We start from the raw sequence: 21,573 nt of genomic DNA, 5'->3' as shown, positions 1-21,573 counted from the left end.
TGTTAGGGCCAGATAGCACTTTGACTTAGAGGATGGTGATTATGAAGGTAGAATATTAGGTTTCCATCTTTGTTTAGGTCTTAAATTTGCTTCTCTCTGTACAAAAGATGAAAGCCTTATTCCAAATTAGTCAATACAAAAATATGTCTTATAAATTCCAGGGGGAAATAAATCAGGTATGTGTGAGTAAATCCACAGAAAACAACTTGACTCATGGAAAAACACGTCTTAATAGATCTCAAGCTGAGAACACAATGTTTGTAGTTGAAATTGGGACATATTTAAATTCATGTAATTTAAAAAGGAGTAACTAGAGTAATATATTCATCATTGCAAAAGGTTCACACTGTCCATTCATGAAACAGATCTAGTCTGGCAATATGTTTAACTTGCCCCAAATGTTGTTGGGTTGTTGTTGTTTCCCAATAAATTAATACCATTACAATCATGATTTTTAATGTAAAAATGTAGATTTTTAACTTCTCTTGAAAAATCTGAAATCCTGACCACACTAGGTATCAATGCGCACTTGGTGATGATAATTTATATTAATAAACCTACTATTTATTGATGTTCACTAAGTGCCAGATACCATTCTAAGCATTTTATTTTATTTATTTTTCCCTATACACTGTATGCCTATGATGCCGATCTTTTTGTCCACATTGGTTATCTGAGAAAGCTGATCCCCTGAGAGATTCAGTAATTTTCTCAATATCTACAGCTGGTAACTGATGGAGTTGGGATTTGAACCCAGGCCTGTGGATACCAAAGTGCAGTCCCTTATCTAGTGATGGAGTCAGTTCAAATATTAAGTTACTGACTGAACAGAGAATTAGTCCATATCCACTACAGTCACTTTTCTGCATTTGTGGAAAGTTTATTTTTTCTGTGGGATTACTTTAAATGCTTCTGTTTCAATATATTATGAAACACATTTCCTAAAAGAAACATTATACCTAATAAATATTTTCTTCTTTTTAAATAATTGCTACTGATTTTTGCTTAAAGAAATTAAGCAAATAATTTACTAATCCAATTAGAATCCAATTTGCTTCAATTTGATAGCATCCATTTATGTTTATCTATTATACTAGAATACCAATTATAATTTTCTCTAGCAAATTGAAACACATTATTTAATTTTCTGAATATCATTTGTAGACAGGCATTGAAAAGCCTTCTGAATCATATATACCAGAATTTTAATTCTGGAAGAGTCACTCAAACTTCTTTTCAAGGGCATCTTACCAGAAGTTGTCTTCACTACTTCAGTGGTATTTCTCAAGCCAACAAATGAAAATTGATAAAGCCTCCAAGATCTGGTGTCACCCACTTCGACAGAACTGCGTTTCCATTGATAGACAATTTCTTCACGTGGATAGCCATCTGCCATGAGATGGAAAGCACTTATTATATGTATTCATTTATCACCTTCCAGGAATAAGAAACTGAGGAAGGTACTGAGAGAGAGTTATGACTTAGTGAGGATCCTGGACTAAAGAGCATCATAGTAGAGAAGATAAATACAATGATATCACATCTTAACTGAAAGTTAGATTTAAAAATCATGAGGTCAGAATTACCATTGAAAGTCACTAAGTTGTGTAGAAGGTATACTATATACATGGTTTCATATATAATATATGCACACTTTATAGATGGGGGTAAGATATAAAAAGTGGCCGGTATATAATAAATAGTACATATGCAAGACATTGTTTCATGGTGAAGAGGAGTCAACCAGGGCAAGATTTTGAGAGTCATGCAGAAACAGAAAATATTGGGAGAAGAGCAGACTCAAATTCCTCACCAGAGCATGCACTTGGAGTGGGAGATGATTGAAAAAATAACCTCAACTATTTACATTATTCTTTCTACTTTCTCAATTTGTTGGGACTTCATTTTAATATACACAGAAATCTACAATGAAAAGCAGTAAGTAGAAATGCCAAGGGGAGATACCAATGAGCCCTATGTAGATTCTGAAGGGACAATCTTGTCAGCCAAAAGAACAGAAAGAGGTCGATGATGCAGTGATTAGCAGGACAATTCCTAGCCCTGATACCCTGGACAGGTGTCTGAATTATTTTTTCTAAATTATTTTTTTATTTATTGGTATGATGGTAGTACTTACTTCATGAAATCGATGGTCAATGTATATCTATTTAATGGATAAACATTATTAAGTAAACTGTAGAACAAACTCAAGTAAAAGATAGATAGATAGATAGATAGATAGATAGATAGATAGATAGATAGATAGATACTTTTAAAAAAACAAGAAATCATCTCAAATGTGTGTCTACCAATGATACTATATAAAGATAAGTCTTGATTATGAAGGCTGATTGATTACTTAGTATAAAATCCCTTATATTTTCTCCATTTCTTTGATGTTGATCCAACTCTTTTTCTACTATGTGTTTATAAATTAAGAAAGAAAAGAGAAAGCTGGATCCCCAGATTGCTATGGAGTAGGGGTGTGTGGCGGGGGCAGGTTGTGGTAGAAACTAAGGAAAAGAATAATGATATTAGGGAACTTCCCATGGAAAATGTATTGGGGGATTTAATTTTTTTTAATAGAAATAAGTAATATTAAATTGTGTTTGGGTTCAGAAGACAGTTGTCAGTCAGATGTCACAGAAGTCACCTGTTTTTAAGCTTTAGTGACTCAGGAGAAGAGTGTTCCCAGTTGGAAAATTAAAAGAAAGTAAGTCCAGTTTCCTAAAGCTTGAGGAAGCTTTCACTTAAAAACTATTCCATTCTTGGATGAAGTAAAACATGTGAATAGTCTTTACAATATAAACTTTTCTAAATATATATGATATACAGTGATATTGTTCCTCTAATTCCCTCTGGAATTGATGTAATGATGAAAAAATGTTTGCTTCTGTCATCATTGTTTTGGTTTTTTTTTCTTCTTTTAAGTATGGTTATGATTTAGTTCGCTCTTAGGAGTCGTCCTTACTTCTTGAATGGGAAATTGTATTTATAAAAATAAAAACTAAAAGTTCACAATCAGTTTGTGATATTCTGCCTGATCTGCACAGTTGGCAGACCAAAAATAAGGAGGAAGTGAGCAACCTGACATGTTTGCTGAACAAGTAGAGAGACAAACATCTGGGGGAAATCAGGCTTGTTTTTGATTCAGACAGGAAATATTTGTGAAGGTTACTAAATCTTATTCTTATTGTAATTTTTGTTAGGGTCATCATGGATCTTTTTACTTTATTACCTGATGATAATTATAAAAGTAATAGAGCTCTTTATTGAATTTTGTGTGTGAAGTAGCATACCAAGCATTTTGCATATATCATATCAACAAAACAATATTGTGGTGAGACAGGTCTTTTAATCTCTGCTGGATACCTGGGAATGAGGACTCACTGAGAAATTTAGTAATTTGCTCAAACCTATACTGATGGAGTTGGGATTTGAACTAGACCCATACAACATCCCAAATCAGTCTTTTAGTCACTGGTGGATAACTAGTTCCAGATATTGCTACAACTCCAGGAGGAAGAGGAGGTAATTTTCAGTTTTGTTATCTTTAACAGTTATACCCAAACTGGAATGAGCAAACGGCACTGTTGGATCTCTGTGCATCCCGAAAGGTAAGGGAGAAAATAAGTAGCAAATACACTGCTTCTCTTTTCTCCTGGGCCCATGGGGGTGGCGGTGGGGTAAAATCCACCATTACCCCTTTCTACTTAGTCCCCACTTGGCTCTACAATTCTTCTCAACAAAGGGCTCCAGGCAACCACTGCCAATTTAAGAGTTTACACCTCAGTGAAACTTATTTATAATTCCTGATAAATTAGGTCCCTTTTTGCAAGAATCATTCTACTAGGGACAAGCTGGTGTTATGATCAAAGAAACTGTCAACATCTTTAAAATCAACAACACTGCTTAATGCCATTTTTAATTTTCTGTGAATCTCCCAATTAATTGACATTGCAATTAGATGATTGGTGAGAGGGGATACAAAACATAGAATGAGAGTTACTTACAACTGGAGAACTCCAAGGGGCAGGAGTGTTCATCCATTGGGAAATTGTGCAACTGTAATTGGCACTCAGCATCGATAGTCAGCCTAAATAGAAAGACATGAAATGGAAATAGAAAGATTTCAGACAGTTTTAAAAATGTACCTTAACACAATTTCTAATGACCATTCTTCTTTATTTCTGGATAGTATATCTCACATTCTTATTGATAACACAAGGTGATTCTCACTGAAGAAATCCACCAAGTCCAGGAGAAAATTGTTTTAAGACTTATTGTAGTCCATTTATTTTAACAGACTAAACAGTAGGTTCTCATTGACCTCAAATCCATTTATCTAAAAGTTATGATCACATAATTATTTTGGCAAAGTAATTGCACACATGAGATTGCTCAGTGAATATGTTTAACTTTCTTAATAGAACAAACTGTTTTAAGAACTTAAACTCATTTACTGTTTGCATGTAAATGAATGTTGGTAATTCTCAGATCTTATCTGCTAATTAAAGCAGAACTTCTGTTTGTAAGTACTTGTTAGCTATTAGCTTTAAATTACTGTATGTGAATTGAAAAACACCTGTTTCACAATGGAGTATTATGCACTCTTATAATGGAACACTATGAAGCAATTAAATAGGATGTAATAGAATAGAAAAATATCTAATGGCAAACAAAAAATGTTAAATACACATACACAGACATACTAGAAAAATATTTGCCAATGAGTCTAAGATACTTTACGTCTGGAGTGCTTATTAGACATACAGGTTTTCTGGATCTCAGTGTGGGCTGAGACTCTATAAGGGAGAAAATTTAAAGGAGTTCCAGATGTTTTGTCCACCTCTGGAGAAGTTTGAATATTCTAAAATTGTACTGGTGATGAGTTGGTGATTTTTAAAATTTGGTATTTGTTAGCCATATGTCTTAGAATTATATCAATCTTGAAGTCATAAAGTTATTTTATGGACATTTGTTTATTTTAAAATATTTCACAATTTGGCATAATATTTAATTGGGTAGATTTTATTTTTCTATGGTATAATAGAGTAATTACTGATCTTAAAATATAACTAATAATCCTTAAGCTGTTAATTGTTTACATCATACTGGTAAGGTGAATTATTTTCTCATTTAGTAAGTTTTTTTTTATGGCTTGATTATACTTGAACTTGCAAAAAGTCACAAAGCTAGTGGCACAGTTAAGTTCTGAACCCAAGGTTATCTGTCTCCAAAGCTAGAGGTTTTAATCATTGCTACTTAATAATTACATACACTTCCAAAGAAAAGATTAGTTTTATTCATAAGTGAAATTATAATTAAATTCAATATTTTTGGTATTTCTCCAAATTAATCTGGAATTATTAAAATTGAAAATAATATATGTTGATTGCAGAAACAAAGATAAATACGTGCATACATATCTATATGTACACACACATTCATAACTCCTTATAGATAAGAACAAGAATCAAATCATCTCAATATAGATTGGCAACTCATTCAAACTTTAATTGAATTTTTTGAGTGACATTTGAGGTGGTTTTCATAATTAAATATTGTGTAGTGATTCTGCAAATTGATAGAAGTGAAAACATGACTATAATGTTATGAGAATGATAAGGGGACTTGAGATAGTCTGACTGACTTAACATTTCAGAAGCTGCACTGAGCTCTGATTTACCAGACAAACTTTGATTTCCACTAAATTCTAATTTCAGTCATACCTTATCTCTGGTTTAATAAGACCCATGATGAATTCAAAATATATGCAGTGAATTTCTTTTATAATTGTGGCCATTTTTTCTAGCAACATATGTCACTCTGTTCAACTGATAGAAAGTTTTGTAGCCATTTTAAAATATTTTATTTTATATACTGGATATTACACAAGGCCTAAAATATGTCACAAGGGTATGTAACATGAATTAGTTCCAGGATACTAAGATGTAGAAGAATCATATTCATATCTTTTACTAAAAAATATGCAAATAAATATCTGCTGTGCTTCCTATATATCAGGCTTTATGTGAAGCACTTATATATGACCCAATTTAGTCCTTATAACAACTCTGTAAGATAAGAGTCATTGTCTGTATTTTATAGAAATTAAACAAATGAAAGATAAGAGTTTGCTCAGTTGGAGGGTGGAGGTGTGTCGTGAGGATGGTGGTGCCTTCTTTCCCAGTAATCTCCATCAGTTCCCACCTAATTCCTGGAAATAAAAATGTAACCAAGTGAAAACATCAAGCTTACAACTTACTATACAAATAAAGTTTTGAGATATGTCTTCTGGCACCAAGATCCCTGCTACCAGATAGCTGACCCCAAGCCCTGTATGTAGAAATTCTGGAGATTTATCCTAATATATACAGATAGTATAATATAAAGCTAAGAATTATAGCCAGATTTGTCTGATTTTTAAGCCTCTGTATGTATCTATTATGTTGTTTAATAATATAATCTCACCAATGAGAAACTTCAGCATAAAAATATTTAAGTAAATGCATGTAAGTATGAATTGCTAAGATAAGGACAGAAAGGAATTTAAGTAGAAAACCTTCCAAATGTTACTTAATATTTAAGTTCAGGAAAAAGAAAATGGTTCAAAACTTTCCCAAACGATGTCTGTTTCCAAAATAGCCAATAAATTAAGTCAAACAGCCTATCAATGTAGTGAGGAGTGGGTATTGGGAGGTGGAATTGACTCTAGTTACTTGCCATTGTGCAACTAAAAAGAGAAAGACATACAGGAGACTGCTGCATCAAAAATTCTCCTTTTGCAATGGTTTCCTTGGAAACAGAGGCATTTCCAAGCTAACAAATAGTGGTCCCAAAGATGACTAACTGTGTTTCAGCTTCCACATTTAAAGTAGCAGAATATACATACAAATCTAAGATTGATGCAAAGATCAGGCAATCTTACAAAAGCAAGGAAACTTTCATGTCCTTGTGAGAAAACAGAGTTTTCACATTAGTCATAGAAAATAAATTCTACCTATGATTAGTCCTTTGAAAAAACTCATTGATAACAGAAAGAAAAACAAATTTTGTAGGGTCACGTACTATTTTGATTAGACATGCCAACCCTGATATAAGCTTGACCTTTCTTTCTCTTGTCGTGAGAGAGTGTGGTTGATGTTTGTTTTATTCCCAGCTGTTACTCCTTTTTTCCCCCAAAAGAATACCTTAAGGTATAGAGCACTCGACCATCATTCCAAATTCTGAGCATCCTATTGGGTGTGGTTATCCAGTGTGCATCAGCCTTTTTTGAATTTCTGAAGAAAGTGTCTGGAATCCAGATTTTCCCCACCATGTTGCTATTCAATCGGAGAACTTTAATTGTACTGTTAAATTTCAGACGTCTGTCATACCATGTTTGGGCAAAAAATATGTCAATCGTATATTCCTGTTTTAAAGAAAAAGATGAAATATAACATTTTTAATAGATAGCATTATACTGTAGAGCATTTGGTCATATTTATCATTTTTGTTCTCATTGCCAATATGAAGCAAAACTACTTTGGCTTTGAAGAGTGAAAAAGAAAGCAAAAACTTTGCTAACAAGACTCATCTTTTGTAGATGAGTTGATATTTTTATGACAAAACAGACCAGTCTAAATGAATTCTGGCAGAATATCATAGCCCTGATACAATTGTTTGCATTTGGTATGTATAGAGCAGAGCTTCTCATATTATTCTGAGCTAGCTAATTCTTTATTGTGGGGGCTGTCATATATTTTAAGATGCTTAGTAGCATTCCTAGCCTCTACCAACTGCATACAATTAGCACAAATACCAACCCCACCCTCCAAGTTGTGACAATTAAAAAATACCTCTAGACGTTGCTCAACGTCTTAAGGAAAACAATCACCCAGTTTCAGAACCACTGCTCTAGAATGAAAGTCCACAAATTTCAAAACAGTCCTAAACTGGACCTCTGGACGCTCTGATACCTCATAATAAAATGGGGACCCTAAAGAACCTATCTTGTTAGGTAGTATGCAGACAGAAAAAAGTAATATACGTAAAGTGCTTTGCACTGTGTATGTCAAATAGTAAACACTAATACAGTGTATAAGGTAACCTTAAAAAAAAGAACTATTATAATTGTCTTTTTCTCTAAACAAGAGGAAATGAACCAATTCAACAATTTTTAATATTGTGCTAATCTCTATCACAAAATATAGTCTCATAGTGTTATGATGACAAACTACTCTGTAATGATCACGCTCAAGTATATATCACTAAAGTGACAAGTGATCAGTTTTAATCAAAGAGAAGTGTGATGTGAATTCAGACCATTAGGCCTGGAGTCAGAACACCCAAGTTTTAGTTTCACTAAGATTTAGCTATTATTTAGCATTATTTTATAACTTGATTTTAATTATGCCTATAAATGAGAAAATTAAAGGGAAAAAAAAAACTCAAGTGTTAGAATACGAGAGCTAGGGGAAGGGAGGCACCCACATTTCCTAATCCAGTCTCTTTAACCCACCGCCGTTTCATGATGAAGAACACAGAAAGACGGGAAGACTGTTTATTTGCCCAAGAATACACAGCCTGTCAGGATCAGACTGTAATGCTATTTCTTTGCCTAAGTTGTATTTGTCTATGTTATTTCCTTGCACCTCTGGCTGTCATGTCTCATTGTAATTGACTGTATTTCCACGGGGGTAAGCCATGCCATTTTGGTCACCATTTAGTTCCACATTTGCAGTCTACAATTTATGAGGAGGGAACCTATCTTATGAAATTATGTGTCGACTAATTAGTGATGTGCCAGTAAATGGAATAATTAAATAATTTTTGATACACACTTTGACAAAACACCCACACACAAATAAATAAATAAATAAATAAATAATAAATAAATAAATAAATAAATAAATGATAGAAGCTTAAAGATTCTTTAAACAAGCGTTTCCTAGACTGTGATCCTTGGACAGTAGTTCTGGGGACTCGTATTCCTGAAATTAAACGTTCTATACTTAAATAAAATACATATTTAGCTTCTTCAGCTCAGAAATTTGCAGTGCGCATCAGAATGCTAAATAATCTGAGAATTTTAGTTGCAAAGAAGCAACATGTTGGCATTTGTTTAACATTTAAACATGCAATCTTATCTGCATGGACTATGCAGGTGGACTTTTATATTTTTTCATCACCCCAAGTGAGAGCAATTTAAGTTTCTCATTTCTCTGACTCAACATTGACTGTTCTTATTGCTAGCTTGGTAAGCACTATTTTAAAGTTTTAGTCTTATGTTGTTACGTTATGTTATGTCATGTCATGTCATGTTATGTTGTGTTATGTTACCTTATATGTTCTACTCTGCTCTCCAATCCAATTTCTTATTTGAGATTTGGATAGAAAGTGTTATGCAAGAAACAGTTACATTTATTAATATTATATCTCACCACTATTTCCTCTGAGAAACATTTCTGATTTGAGGCAAACTATGCCCTCTTCACACCATCAACATTCTAAAATGTAGTGAAGCACTATATTTTCTTTTGTAATAAGCAGTACTTACCAAGTAAGCAATTATCATTGAATTTTAGAAGTACAGCATTTTACACCAATTAATTTTATGCAAATAATCACATTTAGTTCTCGTATCAAAGCATTAAAAATTATCTTCATATTGCAAGAGAGGATAAAAGGATCTGAAACATTCTCTCTCCCTTCTGAATTTTTTCGTTGGCATATTTCTGGCTATTTTCATCATACCACATATCCTCTCTAATACGTTAATAAAATAGACTATTAGGAAACTAATATACTTACCATATTAATAGCATTCACTGGACCAATGCTATTCACATACATGTCTGTGTGAATTAATGTTGGTTTCACTGTAAAGAGAACCATAGAGATATGTGCATATGGAGAAGCACCATATTATAATACTTTAATCTTTGTTATTCTAGATACAGATTTATTTTGCTGCATTAGAAGTGACTTATTTACAACTAATTTGGTTCCAGTGACCAATGTGCTACATTTAAATAACTTTGTTTTCAAAGAAATAGCTTCATTTAAGCATGTCAACCCAGTAACGAAGCATAGTAGAGTTTTAAAACTAGTTATCCCTTCAAGACTATATAAAAATGAACACCTAAGAAAAAAACTCAGATTTCCTTCCTCCTTCTCTCAAATATCCTGAACTTTACCATTTTTCCTTCAAGCTTTTATATCTACTTGGGTATTATAACCAAACTTGACCCATCTAGGAAAAAACAAGCAATTTAGTGACCTAGAGAAAATATGCTTTAGAAACATGAAGTAGATATAAAGAGCAACAAGTATTATGAATTGTTTTTGAACCATTGCACCTGTTGATTCCACCTGTGATCACTTTATCCTCATATACCTCCAGCCTACACAAAATCAATCTTCCTCAGTGACTGAATGGATTCTGTGACTCATTAAATAATATGAGGCAACCATATGGAAACCCAATACGTACCTATTTGTCAAAGAGGACTGATGTTAAAAATCATGTAGGATTACACCCATGACCAAATGCCTGTGCTCCATTTTCATTTAACATTTAATGAACAAGGATTCATAACATTGTTCTGGGCTTCAATTCAACAAGAACATGTGTCTCATCTTTATCCACTGTCCTTGCACATGCCATGCTCCGATTCTCTGTGGTGGATTGAATTCTTCACTTTTCCTGGCATCTACATGCTTGCTGTCACCTCAGTGAGGCAACTCCTCTGCCTCTGAGCTTTGGGCTTGGCCATCTGAATTGCTTTGGCCAGTAATATATGGACAAAAGTGAGTGTGCGAGTTTTAATCCCAAGCATGAAGCCTTATGAGCTTCTCCTTTCTCTCTTGCTCATTGCTGTTATCCTGAGGAGACTTACTCTTAGCTAGTCTGCTGGTTCCGGGAGAAGAATGAGAGTACAGCTTGTCTAAATGAGCAGCCCCATCCTGACTTACATTAAGGAAGACCACCCCCAGCCAAGTGCTGTGTAAATGCCTATTTTATTATATGCCACTGAGGTGAGATTTTGTGGTTATTTATATAGCACTAGATAACCAGTATATCCTTTCTTTACCATTATTTTTGCTTGTTTGTTTTTGATGTTACTTCATAAAGAAGTTGTCACTTTTCTTTTACAGCCTTTGGGGATATCTAGGAAAGTTTGAGTTTCTAGGGCTCAAGTCTCACTTGAAAAATCGTCTTTATTCATTTCTTTATCTTTCTTCACTTACCAATGCCCCGCCCTCCCCAAGGATGGAATGCTACTTATACATTCTTTATTTTTACAATATGTAATGAAAGTGTCATTGAAATGGTTCTGCTTATTTAAATATGCTCATGTTTTCCTTTAATGTGGGGGTCATGTTTATGACGTTCTATCTACACCACACTGTAGAACACTGTAACTTACCTCCTATATCAGGTCGAAGTTTATTGTCATAGCCTTCCAGGAGGTTGTTTAAGATAACAGTGACATCACCCTCAGGAACTTTTGGTGTCAAGACCCATGTTTTGTTGGAAGCATAATCTTCGTAGTCATCATCAGATTTTTGGCTAGTGAGGCTAAGAAAACAAAAATATTGATCAAGAAATATATAGACTAGATTCAAGTTAACTCTTACTCCCAGACCACTGGAGGGAAAAGAGAAGTTAAACCAGATTACAGGAATGGATTAAAATGAGTTACAGTGAAAATTCTCCCCTGAGCGTTAGTCTAATACTTAAACTGCACAGATGTGCATTAGAATTTACAGAAGTGTCCTCTCCAGTTGTTCAGGATGCCTTGCCCTCCCGTCTAGAAGTATACCATGCTTTGCCAGTTATTTGGCCTTTTTCATAGTCGATATTCTTCTCGCTCACATGCCCAGCTTCACGAAGGACATATAAAATAACGATTTTTTGTGCAAGTGATACTTAAATGATCATAACGTAGTCCATGAATTCAGGCATAATGTCTACTTCTTTTTCCTTTGAGAAGTTCACTTGCTCCAACCTATTAATGAAAGTGAGAGACTGATAATTAGATTCACTCCCACACACTGCCAGATGAGCCTCTCCTCCCTCACTTGAACTACTAAGGAGAGCTCTGTCTTGCTGCCTTTTCTTCCCGCAGGGTGTGTGCATGTGTATTTTTTTCCCCCTCACTTGCACTGAAGGCAAGGGTGGTTCATTTATCTTTGATTGTTAAGAACCTGGTACTATGAAGTAAAATGTAGTGGTAGCTTTAAACCACTCTTTACTCCAGCAAAAGTTCCTCAGCTGGAAACGCGTTCTATTGGTTGGTGTACTACAATGATAGAAGTGAAAGTACCTATCTTCAGTGATCAGAAAGCCACATGATGTCCTGTGCTTCAGTTTTCTATGCCCAAGCCTGTCGGAAAACCCCCACATTTGGGCTGGAAGCTAAGGCTCACTTTGGAAGGATGTCGGGCTGCCTGTAGCATGTCTCTCCCCTGCCCTAATTCCATGCCCTACCCCCACACAAGATAATTACATTTTCCAGATCTAGAGGTCATGCAAAGCCTTGCAAAAGCTGCCATTTTCATCAGCATTTAGCGAATACTGGTTATTTCTGTGGTGTATAGTGAAAACAAATGACAAATGCAAAATATAAAATTTCCCATCCCCATCCCCATCTTCAGTTTATTTTCCTAAATATATGGCATAGAATGGATCTTGTCAGAAATAAAATCACTGCCACATTGCCCTAAATGAATTTATATATATTTCATATTTCTAAAATATATATATTTCTCAAACCATATTTATCACTTTAGTTCAGTCATACTCAGTCATATATCTCACTATTTTTTATATATGTAGCTTGAAGATAGATAGATAGATAGATAGATAGATAGATAGATAGATAGATAGTTGATAGATAGAGAGATGATACCGTGTTTCCCCGAAAATAAGACCAGGTCTTATATTAAGTTTTGCTCCAAAAGATGCATTAGGGCTTATGTTCAGAGGATGTCATCCTGAAAAATCATGCTGGGGCTTGTTTTCCAGTTAGGTCTTATTTTTGGGGAAACACAGTAGATAGATAGATAGATAGATAGATAGATAGATAGATAGATAGATAAGATAGATAGATAGATAAAATACATAGACAGATGATTAAATATGGCAGAAGAAAGCTGATTAAGTGATTAATCTGGTTTGAAAATGAATAAGGGAGATGAAGAGTAATCACTTACATGAATCAACTTAGTAAGCAAGTAATCCCTTTTTATATTGCTTTAAAGCTTTATGAAAAGGAAACATTATATAAACTGAGCCATACATGTGCATAAAAACTAACATAGCCAGTGTCTTACATGTTGCGCTTTAGTTAGCATAGGAACTTGAAACAGCGGGGAATTTCATAGCTTACCCATAGAGGGTACGATGGTTGGACAAAGCTTCAGTGAGCCCTCAAGGAGAAAGGCCTCAGGATAGCCAGAGACCAGTTCTCTGCTAGAGAAATTCCTCTTGCTCCTCAATGCATCATTGCTCCAGAGCACGGTGAACTCTGCCTAATAGAAGGACTCTAATCCCGTGATCTAAAGCTTACTAGTTTAAGAAGAAAAAGCAATGAAAAACACTCTCAAACTAAGAGCTTTTCAAATCCTTCTAATAAATCATTGAGAAAAGAATGTGTTTGGCCCATTGGATATTACGGTAATGGAATTTCACTACTGTTTAATTTGTTAAAAGGGCCTTTTCACACACAGACAAAAAAAACCTTCCTGTTCGCTCCCCTTTCTTTCTCTCTCTCTCCCCCCCCACACTCCTTCCCCTCTTTACTCTCTCTTTCTTTCTCTCTCTCCCTCTCTCTCTCTACAGAAATATGCACCCTGTTAAAATTTCTTCAAGGGATGTTGATATATATTGTAGTTTGTTTATAGTGCTTCCTCATACTAACAAAGAAATGATCCAAGCCTGATGGTGCTGTATTACGGTCATTACTGTTATTTGGTGAACTATGAGGATAAGTACATTAAATGAAAAAATAAGGGACTTGCTTAGAAGGATTGCTATTTTCCAGAATTGTACCAATAATTCTCTTAGCATCATCACATATTGGATGCCAGAACGATAATCAAATTGATTGTTTCATATAAAAGTGTCAAGGACAGATTTTTTTTCATACTTCAGGATGAGTCCTTAGCCACAGAGAGGTAAAAAGGAATAGAGAAATTAAGAGCATATACTTGGGAGTTAGAAATTACCAGGTCTGATTTCTGCATTTACATCTTCTTGCCTTTGTCACTGCTTTATAACCTTGGGCATGTTATTTAAACTTGCTAAACTTCTAAGTCCTCGTTTTAAAATAAGGTTAACACTAGTATTCATACTGCATTTTTGTGTAAGGTAAAGGTATTACTTATTAAGTGCCTAGCATAGTGCCTGACAAATAGTATTGAAAAAAGGTTTATTATAATTAATGATAAAAAGTGACCACTGCTAGATATATTATACTTCCAAACATGTAACTAAAACCTGATTCTATAGATGATTTTCTAGGTTTGTATCTAATATGGGTTGAGAATAACTAAAACACAGATGTTTTCCAGGAATAAAAATAATGAGCCCCTATATTATAAGTAAATGAAGTTTTTATTCTCTAGAGTTTTCCCACTGGGGTTTAAATTAATTGGGAGACTACATCAGCTGGGATTGTTTCCAGATTTGTCTTTTAAAAAGAATTTCTCTAATTCAATGAAGGCTGTTTCTTTCTCTAGAAATCTTTGGAGTCAAGAACATCCACATTCATAAGTGAACAGTCCAGAGATAATGAAGTCTGACCATTAAATAAGGCATTCTGTACAATCATGAACTGCATGAGAATGCCAGGGTAGAAACCGATTGGTAAAGAGTCAAGAAAATCGATTTAACAGTTGAGTGAACTAAGAGCAAGTGCACTTCCAACTTCCAGCTCAAGGCACCTATCTGAATAAACAGCCTTTAAAAGTGATTACTCCTTCTTGGGTCCTTTAGTTTAAAAAGATAATCTTAAAAAGGGAAAGAACTGAAATGAAAATAACTCTTAAATGTACTTATCATAATGGTCACAGTTTTTGTCATCTGAGTGCTAATTTCTGAAATACAGTGCCAGAAAATGTTGAGTTTTCATCTTTGAAAGCTTTCAGAAAATAGGAAGCATCAGACTGAGAGCTTTGGACTTAGCAAAATGATCATCTCCTGGGAAATTGCTAGAAATGCAGACCCTTGGGCCCTATCTGAATTCCTGAATGAGAATCACTAATAAGATCAGGTAATTCATATGTATATTAAAATTTGAGAATCTGTCATCAAATGTTTAAACCAGTGATGCTTACTTGCGCACGCCTGTGTGAGTTGCGGGGCTGAACTCTTTTAAATATACAGATTCCCAGGTTCCTACTTCTGAATCTCCATGTTGTCAGTTAGATTCTTACTTTTTATTTTCATCTTTACAGTTTTATGCATGATTTAAATTTATGCACAAATACAAACACATGAGTTCATGTTTATAATCTGAAAAAAAGTTGACTCTATTTAGTGAAAAAGTGACTTATAACACAAAACAAATACTGGATAGGCATAGTGTAATGAGAGTTTGCTCTCAATAATATAGAAGATTCTAAATATTTGAATTTTGGTACATATTCTGGATATTTGCCATTGAAGAGTAATCATGCAGTTTATGGAATTTTACATTTTAATCCAGGTATTTTCAATTTGATTCCCATACATTCAGGAAAGCTCTAAGTTTTGTGCGTGTGGGGGGGAAATCTAGTCATTTTACTCTCCCCGGGTTGTACAACCACAAACATTTGGATGAGATACAAAACATGTCATTCAGGTATCTTCAAATCCATTGGTGTTTGGCATCATTAAGACCGAGTCTACACTTTTCTTTTTCCGGCATAGGTAGGTAAATAGTTGAATAAAGAAAAACTCATTTATTTTTATACTTGAAATATTTTTAATAACTAGGGTGACTTTCTTTCAAAACATTAGTTTCATTAATATTTTGTTGGTATAAGTTATGGCCTACTTTTGTTTTATAGGTGTAATGAGTCAAATGTAGAGTTTTACATGTCAAAGTAAACCTCCAAGGCATATGTGTCAGCAAAATTAAACCTTATGAACATTTTTATTGAATATTCCTGTGCATTGGATCTTCTGCTGCTAATATTACCTGTATTGTGAATCTCCACTATGTAGCATTTAATCTCTTCCTTCCTTTTACTACATTCACAGGGATCTCCTGCTACCCTACATTCTCATCAGGCTGTAAAACTCAGTGGGAATCTCATACTCCTTAAGCATCAATAACAGAAGAATATGTTGTTCCTTACGTTATCATGTACCTGAGAGTTTGTTGAGTTCCAGAAACCTGGCCAAACTCCAGTAAATACCTTTGCATATATTATTCTTGCTGCCTACAATCTTTTCTTCTCTCCATCTCCTCAAGCAGTATTTGTCATAGCTTATTCCTTTGACCTTTCAATTTTCAACACAAATATCACCTTCGTATAGAGGCCATCTTTTACTGTTTATCTACCTTTGTCACCCACCCCCACCTTTATATGTTCTAACCAATCCCTTAATTGTTCCTTAGCATTGTCATATTGTGTATTTATTGGTTTTCTTAGTATCTGTCTCCATTGCTAGACTAAATACCATGAGTGCATGGTTAAGTAAGATTTGCAAAGATTCATTTTTTTTGTTGTTGTTATTAACTAGTTTTCCTCAGATAGATACTAAAACCAACAATGACTGCTGATAAATATTCACTATATTCTAGTGAAGTCCTTGCAAGACTTCCTGATATTCCTATAATTATCCCCATTTTACAGATGAAGTAAAAACAATGGTGTTTACCGATAGTCACTTCAGTTTTCCAAAACCAAATGTTACAGGCATTGGGACCAAAGAATCTGCCACCATCCATTCATCAAAAAATAGGGCCATCTAAAATAAATGCTTGCTCAAGTTCATTTTCCTTTAGGACAATAAATTCGTTTATGTCTTAGCTCAATAAAAGTATAGCACCTTCAGCACAAAGTTAATAACACTCAAATTTCATAAGCTGACCATTGTAGATACAGATGATTTAATCTCCCCCACACTGTGGAATAAAAGCAAAGCTCAAAATTTAACTTCATGGATGTGATAAACTGCCTCACTTAAATAATTTCTTGGCTTGGAAAGCAGTGCACGCTGCAGGGGTAAGGGACGCACATAAGCTAGTTCATGTCACAGAATGTCCTCCAGCCACTGCAAAAGGTGGACTTTGCTAGAAAGTGTAGGAGCAGCTATAATACATGAGTAGATAGCCTCAAAGAGCATAGGGGTCTCAGCTTCTGATCATGGGAGAAAACTCCCTCTGTCCTGTCCAGGAGGACCGGGAGCTCTAGAAGGACATTGTGGTGTCGTCCAGTGAACAGGAGCGTTAGGGCACCGGGTGCTCTTTCATACAGGGTCCCTAGTGGCCGAGGGGATGCTGTACCTCCCAGGAAGGACATGTAAGGGATCGGCACAGAACCCGTTGGGAGGGGTGTTCTGTGCACAGGTGTGTACAGAGGAGTGTGTATGTGCAAAGAGGATAGAGTGAAGGCAGAGAAGTAAATCCCTAAGTATTGATTCGCATAGTGAATTGCCCTGCTTGTAGTGACTTCCTTAGCTCACACCTAGTTCAATTTTTTGGTATTAGGTTAACAGCTGTTGAGAAGTGTGTTTGACCGAGTCAATTATCAGAACTATATCTCCCAATATGTAAAACACAAGCTGTTTATTTTATTAGCAATCACCAATGACCTATATCAAATAAATATGTGGGCTTTCATTAGCTAAGATGAATTTTATTGCAAGTATCAGAACATTCAAACTAAGTTGAGAGGTACTGGAATATATAATTATAAAGCCGAAGATAGAATAAGCTTCCTGATGCTTTGATTCAACTTCCCAACTATCTATTTAAAAACTCAGATTTTTTTTTCAGTTACAGTTGACAATAAATATTAATTTATATCAGTTTTAGGTGTGCAGCATAGTGGTGAGACATTGTATAATTTATAAAGTTATCACCCAGTAAGTCTAGTAACCACCTGGCACCATACATACTTATTACAGTATTATTAACTATATTCCTTATGCTGTACTTTACATCCCCATGACTATGTTGTAACTATCAATTTGTACTTTTTAATCCCTTCACATTTTTCCCATCCCCAACCCCCTGCCATCTGACAACCATCTGTGTATTCTCTGTATGTATAAGTCTGTTTCTGATGTATTCATTTATTTTGTTCTTTAGAGTCCACATATAAGTTAAATCATACAGTATTTGTCTTTCTCTGTCTCACTTAATTCTTAAAACACTGGTATTCCTATTATAATCCCCATTTTGCAGATGAAGGAAAACAGTGATATTTATCAGTAGTCACATCAGTTTGCCAAATCCAAGTGTTTAACCCTATGCAGCAAGGCTATGTGAAGCAGGAATTGGGGTGAAAGATTCTGCTGCTGTACATTCATTAAAAAATAAGACAATCCAAAATAAATGATTGCTCAAGTTCATTTCCCTTTAGGACAATAAATTAGTTTATGCCTGAGCTCAATAAGAAGATGTGGTACATATATACAATGGAATATTACTCGGCCATAAAAAAGAACGAAATCTTACCATTTGTGACAACATGGATGGACCCAAAGGGTCTCATGCTAAGGGAAAAAACTCAGAATTTTTTTTCTATCCCACCTTTCTATCATCCATGCTCAGCTTCAACCCAAGATGGCCTGACCGTGTGGTCACAAGATGCTGGCAACAATTCCTTACCTCTATGCTTCCTTATTTACATGCATGAACACGAGATAAACTCTTCCAGAAGTTCTCTCAAAAAGATGAGATGTCTACTTTTTTAAAAGCCCCCAGAAAGTCTCATTTTGCCTGTCATTAGCCCAACTACATATGAATTCATACATATGAAACCAATATCTATGACTACAGAATGGGACTCTATTCATTATTTTAGCCTAGCTATGTCCCACCACTAGTATCAAAGATGGAATCAGCTTTCCAAAAAGCACGTGGGCTTCACAGATACCAAATGAAAACTGGGACAATTGAGAAAGTGAGGAGAGAAAACGCGGAGAAGACAATCACAACACTCACTGGGGGCAAGAGGCATAAACAGGAAAAAAACGTAAACGTCAGGTCATATATTAATACTAGGATAACCGCTGAAGTCCATTTTCTCCGGTTTGGCTCCCTTATCGTAGTTCTGTTTGCATTGCTTGTTTGTTTAACTTTTCTTAAATAAAACTGGGAGAATGTGGAGCTGAGACTCATACGCTGCTGGAGGGACATTTTGGCATTATCTGCTAATGACGAGAACCCATGTATGCTGGAAGCCAGAAAGGACATCCCTAGATTTTTATTTCAAAGAGATATACATGCATATGTCTACTCAAAAACACGTACAACAGTGTTCATAGTTGCATTATTGGTACTAGACATGAATAGAACCCAAATCAACATGAGAATGGATAGATAAAATATGAGAAATTCATGTAAGGAGATATTATGTACTACAAATTAGTGAACTAAAGCTATGTGCTGCAAAATGAATCTGAAAAATAAAAATTGGAGCAAAAGATGCTACACATACACACACACACACACACAGTATGTTTCCGTTTATATAAAATTTAATAACAGGCAAAATTTAACTGTGGAACTCAAAGTCAGAACAATGGTCTTGAGAGAAGAGAAAGGTAAGCTGAGAGGCAAATGAGGATGTTTTCTGGGGTGTTGTCAATATTTTATTTCCAGACATGGTTGGTAGTTACATGGGTTTTTATTTCTATTTGTGATCATTCATTGAGCCATGTTTTATGTACTTTTCGTACATTTTACCTCACAATAACAACAAAAAAGCATTGAGAAAATTAGCCTTAGGTATGAGAGTTAAAAGCAGAGCATTAAGTCACTAAGGACAAAAATGATTCCGTCTTCAACAGTGTCATTTTCCAAAACTTTACGAGTGTCTGGCACTTGACAAGACACCAGATGAATATGTTTCAAAATATTGAATGAATTGATGACAGTAGGGGCTATTTTTATAGATTTCATGTTTATGAAAATTAACTAGGTAAAACTCACTCTCTATAAATGTGCATTTATATATAACAGTTGTGGCTAATTAAAATGAGCTGCCTCTATTATATACATCACATGATTGCTATCAGTATTGATGTCCCATTAAGATCACCCCATGTTAGTGTTTCCCAAAGCTTAGGACACCTTCCCCTGGTATCCAAGACAATTGTGAAGTTCACACAGGCATAGCATTAAAAGACATGGAAACATATAATTAGACGTTTTTTCCCTTTTCAATATTTTTCAGCACATCTAGTTATATTAAGGACAATGCCTTATGTTATTTGTAATTTGTCTTTAACCATGTTTTCAATTTACTAATCTATTTTCTAAGGAGAGCAGCATGAAGCCCAGCAATTCTGGTGGCTATAATATGTCATTAAAACCTGATAATATAGTTTTTGTTTTACTGTATTTACTCTGTAGAAAAGGGAAACTAATTTTCCGGATCTTATTATGTTTATTAAGTGTATTAAATAAAATAATTACATTTAAAAATATGGATTTCATGAAAACGATTATGTTAAAAAATAACCAGGTGTCATTTAGATGTGACAAAAACCATAAAGGTTTGGGAAACAATGCCTTATACATTTCGATTTCTTGACCCTTCAGTTAATCAGCATGTTTTTTATTGTGCAAGGCACAGTAACAGATAGAAAGAAGTGCAAGGCACAATGCTGATATCAAAACACCTCTCATCTATTTGAGGAGACAAATACCTGAACAGCTCGAAGAATGCAATCTCAACTTCTGTGGTAATAATAGTATTTTTCTCTAGAACATAAAAGCTTTTGGGGGAACTAATAATACTTTTGGTTCCCTCTTCTGGAAAAATAGAAGGTAATACACGTAAAGGTAATACATATAAACATGAAAAATTGTTCACTTATTTACAAGGAGGCCACAGGTGGAGGTGAAGAGAATTATGTGTACTTTCTCATGGTCTATGAAAGAAAGGTTAAACTATCCCCAATTTAAAATAATGTAAAGGTCACTGAGAGCAAGTGGATGAAAATAAAGGCTGATTCTATTGCAGGCAGCATCTACATATCTGCAGATATATACTAAAGTGTATCAAATTCAAATATATTCAAAATGTGTTGAAAATGAGTATCTTAGGTATATGTTTAATCTTATACAAAATCCCCAAATTGTTCTTCATTTTTTAAATTCTCATTGGCAATGTATGAAAGTTCCAATTCCTCCACATCCTTGCCAACACTTGGTCTTGCCAGTATTGTTTTTATTTTACTCATTTTGATAGGTACATAGTGGTATCATGTTGTGGTTTTAATTTGCGCTTACCTAATGGCTAATAATGTTGAACCTCTTTTAATCTGCTTAACTAACCTCTGTAACGTAGATGAATCTCAAAGGCACTATGCAGAGTGAACTATATGATTCTACTTGCATGACATTCTTGAAAAGAAAA

At 34.6% G+C, this 21,573-nt stretch overlaps 1 protein-coding gene across 2 annotated transcripts in view; it reads right to left on the bottom strand.

The window, feature by feature from the left end:
* GABRG2 (gamma-aminobutyric acid type A receptor subunit gamma2) overlaps positions 1–21,573 on the bottom strand; it is a 76,414-nt gene that overhangs the window by 43,765 nt on the left and 11,076 nt on the right. For both annotated transcript variants that reach the window (XM_019740791.2, XM_019740800.2), the window contains exons 2-6: positions 11,415–11,566; positions 9,796–9,863; positions 7,194–7,414; positions 4,014–4,096; positions 1,252–1,389 (exon numbers count right to left, since the gene is read on the bottom strand). In XM_019740791.2, coding sequence (XP_019596350.1) covers positions 1,252–1,389; positions 4,014–4,096; positions 7,194–7,414; positions 9,796–9,863; positions 11,415–11,566 — 662 coding nt within the window. The remainder of the gene's footprint in view (positions 1–1,251; positions 1,390–4,013; positions 4,097–7,193; positions 7,415–9,795; positions 9,864–11,414; positions 11,567–21,573) is intronic.

This window comes from Rhinolophus sinicus, linkage group LG10 (assembly GCF_036562045.2).
Source record: "Rhinolophus sinicus isolate RSC01 linkage group LG10, ASM3656204v1, whole genome shotgun sequence".
Classification (NCBI taxonomy): Eukaryota; Metazoa; Chordata; class Mammalia; order Chiroptera; family Rhinolophidae; genus Rhinolophus; species Rhinolophus sinicus.
The sequence above is the reverse complement of the archived record's forward strand: the minus strand, read 5'-3'. Positions and strand labels throughout refer to the sequence as shown.